The sequence below is a fragment of the Leptosomus discolor genome, chromosome 2 (genome assembly GCF_034619465.1).
Source record: "Leptosomus discolor isolate bLepDis1 chromosome 2, bLepDis1.hap2, whole genome shotgun sequence".
NCBI classification, from domain to species: Eukaryota; Metazoa; Chordata; class Aves; order Leptosomiformes; family Leptosomidae; genus Leptosomus; species Leptosomus discolor.
Window position 1 is genome coordinate 89,414,562 of NC_141392.1, and position 9,165 is coordinate 89,423,726.

The 9,165-nt window shown below is 51.3% G+C and overlaps 1 protein-coding gene across 1 annotated transcript; it reads right to left on the minus strand.

Moving 5' to 3' along the window:
- Positions 1 to 347: 347 nt before the first annotated feature.
- On the minus strand, positions 348 to 2,387 carry TPBG (trophoblast glycoprotein). Its single transcript, XM_086461437.1, has 2 exons — positions 2,362 to 2,387; positions 348 to 1,658 (listed from the first exon to the last, which is right to left on the minus strand). Exon 2 carries the CDS (start codon positions 1,476 to 1,478, stop codon positions 348 to 350), a length of 1,131 nt encoding a protein of 376 aa, XP_086317563.1. The 5' UTR covers positions 1,479 to 1,658; positions 2,362 to 2,387.
- Positions 2,388 to 9,165: the final 6,778 nt, after the last annotated feature.

Below are 9,165 nucleotides of genomic sequence, written 5' to 3' on the forward strand. Positions count from 1 at the left end.
AATGGTGTCTGCATCGGTAAATTTTTTATAAACTCTGGTGGCTTTGGAGCATCAGAGAGAATCCTTTTTTTCTTTTGAGACCTTGCAAAAAAATTCTTACAAGTACAGACAGGTAAGGAGGAAAAGAAGTAGCAGCTTGTTTCCTACATACAGCCCAACGCCATGCGCAGCTGCCCAGCATCTCAAAACAAAATTGAACTCGACATCACAGGGAGGCATATCCCCCTCAAGTTACAAGTACGTCTGAGATTTCTCCGGGCAGAGGGAAGCAAGCACGAGGGTAAAGCATTAAGTCTCTACTGTTCATGCATAGCTACTGTGCGCTGCCCCAAGTATGTGGCGCTTCGTCAGACATCCGAGTTGGAGCTGAGGTTTGTTAACCTGGGGTCTGCATTGATCTCGTATCTGTAGTGGTAGCCCTCCATGTGATCCCTACAGGCATCTCTGATGTTGTGCATCCACTTTTTGATTCCCTTTCGGTTCAAGTACAAAACCAGGAGGAAAATGGCCCCAATAAGAGCCAAGACTATCCCCAGGAAGACATATGAAGTCTGTAGCTGGGAAGGCAGGTCTATGGGCACGGAGCAGTTCAGGTCCGAGCCGTTGATCTTCAGCAGGGCTTTACCCAGCACTTTGTCGGGGTAGGTGCAGGTCAGGGCTTCTTCTTTGCCCTCCACCCGGTCGCTTTCCTTGAGCCAGGCCACCAGGTCCTCGACGGTGCAGTCGCAGACCCAGGCATTGCGGCCCAGGCTGACACGCCGGAGGGCGGGCAGGCTGCGGAACTGGGCCAGGGTGCCATTCCTCAGCACGCCCAGGGAGTTGTCGCTGAGGTTGAGGCTCTGCAGCTGGCCCTGCCCCTGGAAGGAGACATTCTGCAGGCCCACCAGGGAGCTGTTGCCAAGGTCCAGCTGCCGCAGGGCGAGCAGGGCCGTGAACATGCCGGCGGGCAGCAGCAGCAGCCCGTTGTCAGCCAGCTCCAGGCGGCTGAGGTTGCGCAGGGCCCCAGACTGCAGCATGGTGGCCAGGCTGAGGAGGACGCCGTGGTCGCGCACGGCCCCGCGGAGGGCCAGCTCCTCCAGCGGGCTGCCACCCTCCCCGAAGGCCAGAGGGCTGAGGGAGCCCAGGGGGTTGCCGCTGAGGTCCAGTTGCCTCAGGGCGGGCAGGGCCGCGAAGGCGCCGGCCTCCACGGCCCGCAGGTGGTTGCCGCTGAGGTTGAGGGCGCCGAGGTCGGGCAGGCGCTGGGCGGGGAAGGCGCCGGGCGGCAGGCGGGCCAGGCGGTTGCCGGTGATGAAGAGGTTGCGCACGTAGGACGGCAGGTCGGGCGGCACCGCCGTCAGGTTCCTGTTCACGCACTTCACCGTCTTGGCCGCCTCCGAGCACTCGCAGAGGGCCGGGCAGTTGCCGGGCTGCTGCGCCGAACCGCAGCCCAGCAGGACGTGCAGCAGCAGCCCCAGGCAGAGCGCGCCGCGCCCCGGCATCGCGCCCGGCCCGGCCCCGCACACAACTTTCCCCTCCGGGCGCCTTCGGCTCTGGGCGACGCGGCGAGGCGAAGCGCGGAGCGGCTCCCGCCGGGGCGCTGCCCGCTCCGGGCAGCCCCTTCTCCGAGGGCAGGCGCTTCCCCTCCGGCGCTGGCTCCGCTCCGCTTCCCGCAACGAGACCTGCGGTAGGGAAGCAAAGGGAGAGGGCAGCGGCGGGGCGGCGCGGCTCCGCTTGCCCGCGCCCACCCGCCTTCCCCCAGCCCCGACAGGTGGCTCGCCCGGGCGGCCCCGGCCCCGAGGCAACGCCGGTGAAACCCGCCGAGGAGTAAGTTTTCCCCCGCTTCCAGCTCACGCCGCCGTCTTCCCACGCGGCCGGCGGCTCCGCTGGTGGAGCGCGGAGGGGAGGGAAGGGTCTAGCCCGCCGCCCCGCCCCGGGTCTCTCCCCTCCGCTCCGCGCCACGACCGGTGAAAACTCCCGCCCGCAAAACCCACCGCGGAGCGCAGCCGAGCTCCGTCCCGGTCCCCGCCCCTCACCTCTCGCCGCCGCTACCGCCCCGCGTCCGGAGCAAACTCCACGGGAGCGAAGAGCCGCCGACTGCCCCCGGCCCCGCCACCAACTCCGCGCCCACCCTCGCCGCGCCTGGCCCTGCCTCCGCTGGCAGGAGAAACCAACCGCCGCCCGGCCGGGGGGAGCCGCCAGCCGCGCCTGCCCCGAGGGGCGGCCCCGCCGCCGCCCGCGCCCCGCCCGGCTCCCGCCTGCCGGCTCTGCGACCCCTGCTCCGCCACCGCGGGCGGCCGGCCGCGTCCGGGAGGGCGGCTGGAAGGTCCACTCGGCCCCGTCTCCCCTCGCCCCGCGGCCCAGGTGGTGCTGCCAGAGGCTCACCTTGCCGCCGAGCGGAGCCGCTCCATGTGGAGCTCCCCTCAGCACGGCGGAGGGGGTGCTGGCACGGCGGGGCGCGGCGCGGCTCGGCTCGGCTCGGCACGGAGCGGCTCCTGGGAGAGCTGGCGGCGGCGAGCGCTGCCAGAGCCCCGTGCTGCCCTGCCCGCCGTGGCAGCGCCTTACCTGTGCCCGCCCCGACGCGGCGGCCGGGGCGGGGGGCGTCGCGCCGGAGCCTGGCTGCTCGGTGCCGTTACCCGCAGTTTCCCCGGTCGGCGCGCTCAGGCCGGCGGGATTGGGGAAACCCCGAGGGATTTCTAGGGCAGGCAGCGCCCGGCGCGGTCCCTGCCCTGGGCGAGGGGGATCTGCGGGTCCCGGCGGGTCTGGGCGTGGAGGCGGGGGCGAGGCCGGCCGCTGCCCCGACCCGTCCGTCCAGGGAAAGCGTTTCGGGGGCGGGGGGGGGGGGGGGGGGGGGGCAGCAAAATACACCGAAGAAGCTCCAAAGCCAAAGCAAAATAAACACGCCGGGGCCTTTAGAGGTCCTAAATTAAACAATAATAATGATTTTTTTAAAACAGGAGGGGACGACTGCAAATTGACAGCTTAAGTCTGAGTTTTAAACTTTATCATGGTGAGGCAAAAGCCTAAATACCTATCTGTATGTAAAATACTTACCAGCTTTGATCGCTATGGCTGTCCCAGAACTGCCCCGGCATGGCTGAACAATCTGGGTGGTACAAATGCTGTTTTGTAGATGAGTAACTCCCTTGGGTTACTCCACAAAGGGGGTATTTGAGGAAGAGGTGAATGGTGGGAGCTATCATGGGGGCTGTATTGGGCCACTGGTCCCTATGGAGTGATGGAGGTAGTTAAATAACATCCAATTATGGCAGAAGACATAGCAGTATATTCAAATAACTACAGTTTCAGCAATGTGAATCTGAGCTCTTTGGGTCTGTGACTCCTTTGGGCTTTCCTTACCCTTCTGATGACTGCTTACACAAGATTTCCTTCTCCCTGTATGCCAGAGTTATGCTCCTTCTGCTTTCCTTATCAACTAGGTTCCTTTTTTTTTTTTTTTTTTTTTTTTTTGGAAAGTCAGCAGAAATTGTACAGCTGTCAAAAACCATGAGGGAAATGAACAGATGACTCCCATATGAAGACTTGAGAAAATCGGCCCCAGAATCTGGGGAATAATGAGCTAAAACACTGATTTCTGTAGGATTGTTCTCCCTTCTCTGGCCTGACAGTGGTATTATGGTGCAGAAAAATCTGAGGTAACAGGCGGGGACTGCCCAGCTGATAGACCAGCATGCTCTTTAAATGAAGATTTTGCCAGGGAAGCTGATGGAGCAGATCATCTTGAATACCATTATGCAGCACATGAAGGACAACCAGGTGATCAGGCCCAGTCAGCATGGGTTTATGAAGGGCAGGTCCTGTTTAACAAACCTGATCTCCTTCTGTGACAAGGTGACCCGCTTGCTGGGTGAGGGACAGGCTGTGGATGTCATCTACCTCGCTTTTAGTAAGGCATTTGACAGTTTCCCACGGTGTTCTCCTAGAGAAATTGAGTGCTCTTGGCTTGGATGGACATACACCTTTCTGGGTGAAAAAGTGATTGGATGGCCGAGTCCAGAGAATTGTGGTCAATGGAGTTCAATCCAGTTGGTGGCTGGTCACAAGTGGTGTCCCCCAGGGCTCAGTACTGGGGCCACTTCTGTTTAACATCTTTACCAGTGATTTGGATGAGGGGATGGAGTGCACCCTTAGGAAGTTTGCAGATGACACCAAGCTGGGTGGAAGTGTTGATCTGCTTGAGGGTAGGGAAGCTCTACAGAGGGATCTAGATAGGCTGGATCACTGGGCCAAGGCCAATTCCATGAGTTTCAATAAGGCCAAGTGCCTGGTCCTGCACTTCGGCCACAACAACCCCCAGGAGCGCTACAGGCTTGGGGATGAGTGGCTGGAGAGCTGCCAGGCAGAGAGGGACCTGGGGGTGTTGATTGACAGCCGGCTGAACATGAGCCAGCAGTGTGCTCAGGCGGCCAAGAGGGCCAACAGCATCCTGGCCTGTATCAGAAATAGTGTGGCCAGCAGGAGCAGGGAGGGGATTGTGCCCCTGTACTCGGCACTGGTGAGGCTGAACCTCGAACACTGTGTGCAGTTTCAGGCCCCTCTCTACAAGAAGGACATTGAGGTGCTGGAGAGGGTACAGAGGCAGGCTACCAAGCTAGTAAAGGATTTGGAGCATGTCTCGTATGAGGAACGGCTGAGATCTGGGCTGAGTGATCTGGGCTGTTTAGCCTGGAGAAGAGGAGGCTGAGGGGAGACCTTATTGCTCTCTACAAATACCTGAAAGGAAGTTGTAGCGAGGAGGGGGGGTCTGTCTGTTCTCTCTAGTAAAAAGCAATAGAACAAGGGGAAATGGCCTTAAGCTACACCAGGGGCGGTTCAGACTGGATATTAGGAAGAATTTCTTTACTGAAAGGGTTGTCAGGCATTGGAACAGGCTGCCCAGGGAGGTGGCAGAGTCACCATTCCTGGAAGTGTTTAAGAGACAGGTAGATGTTGTACTTAGGGACATGGTTTAGTGGTGTTGGTAGAGCTAGGACAGAGGTTGGACTCAATGATCTTGAACGTCTCTTCCAACCAAAAATGTTCTATAATTCCATGATTCTAAGATTATGGAGAAAAGGAAATAAGGAGTGGCTGAAGTAATAGTGATACAAGTGAGAACTTGGACTTGCAAGTGGTTCCAGAAGTCTGGGAAGTTATTGCTTTGATGTTAAGTTAGAAAAACAATGGCACTACACTGCAGGAGTTTTTAGTTTGTGAAAAGGTATTTGTGTTCCAGAATCACATGCCTGTCTTACTATAATGTTTAGAAAAGTAGATGGGTAAAGATATCCTGCATTTTGTAAGAGAAAGGTATGTTCCTATAATCTATGTAAAATCTTTGAAAAAAAGAAAAAAAAAACCAAATTGGCCTACTAGACAACAGTGAAACTCCACTAAGAGGTAGTTTCTAAAAGTAGACAGTTTTTAAAAGAGGTAACTGAAAATATTAACACAAAATCTGAAATAATTTATAGAAAAATACTTCTTGGGCATACCCATAACTGTTTTTTAGAAAATGTTTAGATACAATGTAATTTTTAATGGAATAACACAAATAAGAGCAATTACACTGATCTGCCCATTGTGGTGACCAAAGCTGTCCTAGTAGCTCCTGGCTCCCCATGGCTATCTAGTTGGGTCTGTGCCTCTTGCCCTGCACAGCAGGTTAGTGCTTTGGGCATGGTTTTGTTCCGTGTTTGTGGAGTGCTCCCTGACAAGTGCCTTGCATGTGCTGCAGTAATGCAAATAATAAATATTTTCCTATTGTTTCCTGTTATTCCGGTAGTAAATTGCACCTGCTAAGCCTGCTTAAGCATGCAAGAGGAAGGAAAACACTTGTTAATCTGCTCTCTCCTCTTGTTTAAATAAAACAACTTTTCTCAGAGGCATACTCTAAAAAGGAAACAATACTTTCTGGTGAATACACTTATAGTGAGTGTATTTCTTGGATGTGTTTGTAATGTGCACTAGGAAAATGAAGAAAAAAACCCTGATGTATTTTCAGGTCAGCTTTGACTCTAACAGTTGATTGATTTGTGAATTTGCATTGCACAGCTCATAGAATCTCATCTCAAATTTTTTTGCATAAAGTTTATCCAAAACTTCTGACTGAGTTAAAACATAGTATTTGAAAATATGTTGTCTTGGCTAAAGGACTCAAACTGGAAGAGAATTTGCCATAAGGAATCTATTCCTGTGGCTGGTATTCCTACAGGTTGACTGAGAAGCTCATGTTAAGGGGGGGTGGTTTGAGTCAATGCTTTAGTCTCTCCGTGGTTCTGCTGCTCCCGGCTGAGGCTGGGTGATGTGGTTGTCATCTGGAATCATGAAGGAAACTTCTGACCATCTTCCTGCAGAAGATTAAAGCTTGCTTCTTGTGACAGTGATGAGAACTGCTTGCTTTTGAAAATCAATACCCCACTATTTCAGCTCTCCCAAAGTGAAAATGTGACACCTACGTAAAGGAATGCAGAGGCTCATAGGGCCAATCTGTGGTAACTACACTGCCTGACATTTCTGGAGTCACTGTACCCCTCTTCAGGCTCTCACCTTAGCAAGGAATAAAGTGGCGTTTGTAGATGCTGCTGTCACTCCACTGTCCTTAGGAAACCCGGGAAGATTATTTTAGACAGTGAAATTCAAGTCTGTTAATTAAGTTAACTGAGATGGATCCCATCCTAAATAATCTTCACAAAGCCCCTTGGACAGATACTAAACAATGCTGGATGCCTTTTATGAGATTCTGAGTGGCCTGATTCCAGCTGATGTCCAAGGAGTTGGAACAGTGTGGAGTAGGACTCCATGCAATAGCTATCATTTTTTTTTTTTTTTTTTCTTTACTGACAGGGAAATTATGTTTCTTCTGTGAAATGTTTCTACGTTGTCTCAATATTGTATGAAGATACTCAGTGCTTCATAGGAAGCGGCCTTGGAAGGGTATTTATGATGTGCTAAAGATTATACACCAAGTGAGCAATATCATAGAGACCAGAATTCTTTTCTTTTACCAAAAATACCCTCCCACGAAAGTTGAAGAACAAGCTGCAAGTTCCATCTGCTTCGTCATATGAAGAGATCCAGCAGGTCCTCCAAAGAACACCTTCTGCTTCCCTCAGGACTCGGCTTCATTTGAAGAAACACCATCAGAATTCTTAAAATGGTGCCATAAAAATACTTAGGCAACCAAATGCTGCCTTGAATTCTTGTTTGAATGTTTTATTTAGGATTCACATGCTTACACCCATAGACATTCATGTTCCGGTTTTCTTTTCTGGGTGCACTTAAACTTATGTGACAGTTTTTAATTTTATATAAATTGAAGCAATACAGAAGATTATCTTTAAGTTTTTGTGTGGTTTTTTTAACTTAGCACTTTGTTCCAGACACAAAAACACGCTGTCCAAATGATCTGCTGATCTGTTCTGGTTTTCACTGTCTATATGGTGAATGCAGGATAAATCCTGTGATTATCTATGCATCTATGTGGAAATCATGCAGCTGTTAATCACTATACAAAGTAAGACCATGTTTCCATTTTCTTGTATGCTATCCATTTTTACATTGAAATATCGAAAGTCAGTCTAATACAAGGAATATTGTTTTTTAATACCATGGAAACGTTAAACTTTCTCTGCACTAACAGAAAAAGATTTTAGCTAAGTAACCTCTTTTTTTTGGTTCTTTAGAAATATGTTAACTGGGTATCTGTAACAATGCACTGTTGTAAATTCTGGGGACTCCTGCATGCCTTAGGTGGAGATTGAAGGGAGGATAGGAGACAAAGTGCCCCCACTTGAATATAAGCAACACTGAAAACTGGTGAATCTGTGAAGACGGTCTCTTTACTACTCCCCCTGTTTCATGGTAGTGGTTTACTGTTAAAAACTGTTACTCAAATGAGGAGGAAATGATGGTGACTTCCTCCAGAGAAGCTGGCTAGCAGAACTGGGGTGAAGAATACTCTAGGAAAACAGACTTGGAAAGAGGACCTACTGTATTCCAGGTGCTGCTGTTTTGTGCACATCCCTCTGTCCGTACTCCAGTTCTGCATGCTCTGACATGTAGACTGGCTGCAACAGAAGCCAAGTTGAATAACCGCTTACAAGTTCATCACAATACAGCTGAGAATTTGACACACTTAAACAGGTCAGGATAGACTTTCAGTCCTGCTTTTGTTCTCTCCTTGTTCAGGAATGGTGCATGTCTTTTACTTTCAAGCTACCTTTGATAGATTGCTATAAGGATTTTAAAAGGATACCTTTTTCATTATTTTAGTTTTAAGAATGTAAGGTTTAATTCTATGATGTAGGCTAAGTTCCATGTAAATTCTGGTTAGAGTAAATCACTACAGACAGTAAAACTCTTCCTTCTGCAAAATAAGCCTTCTGATTTTAGTCCTTTTTGAAGGACCAAAAAGACCTGCCTTCTGATTAGTCCTTATTCCTCTGATTCTCACTGCAGGGCAGTTTACATGAGCAGGCTTCAGCTGGCAGGCTTGTATATTGTTCGTGTCCACCTGGGATGTCCTTTCAAGGAGCAGCAATCTAGAAGTCTGATGGCAACACTGGGAAGTCGGCAGAGCAGATTATCTGTTGGATTAGTGTTGCTCTGTGCCATGGTGACCTGCCTTACTGCGCACAGCCACTCTCAGCAGATGCTGAACTCAAAATCCTGTTTTTTGGGCCAAGTTGCAATTTTGTCTTAGTTACAGTGTGTGAGGAAGTCATTTGGTTGGATCGACGTGCTGGGTTCCAGCTCACATCTGCTCACGGGTTTTAGGGGACTTTTAAAAGGTGGCATAGGTTAGGGCAGTCACCTAGCTGCAGTGGGGGAAGGAAGGGAGAGCTGAAACACGTTGCTTTCCCTCCTGGCTCCGAAAAGCAGAAACCCAGATCTGCAGGGAATCTGGGCCAATGTGTTCCTCACACTTCAGACGACAGTCCCACTCGTTCCTCACTCCGCAGGCTGTGCCGTGCCGAGGTTTCACAGCCACTCGTGGTGCCAAGGGTGTTTCCCGGTTTGCCCTGCTTCCCCGATGGGTACGAGTGGCTGGCTTCAGCACACAGGGCTGCGGGAGCTCTAACTGCAGGGGACTGCAAGTTGGGAGTATTTCCATGTAAAACATTTTTCATGAAAACATGTTCATCTGTTGAAACTGAAAGTCTTTGTAGGGAAGAGTTGAATTTGATG

Coding starts and splice junctions, on each gene's coding strand:
- TPBG (XM_086461437.1), bottom strand. CDS start 1,478: ATGCCGGGGCGCGGCGCGCTCTGCCTGGGGCTGCTGCTGCACGTCCTG.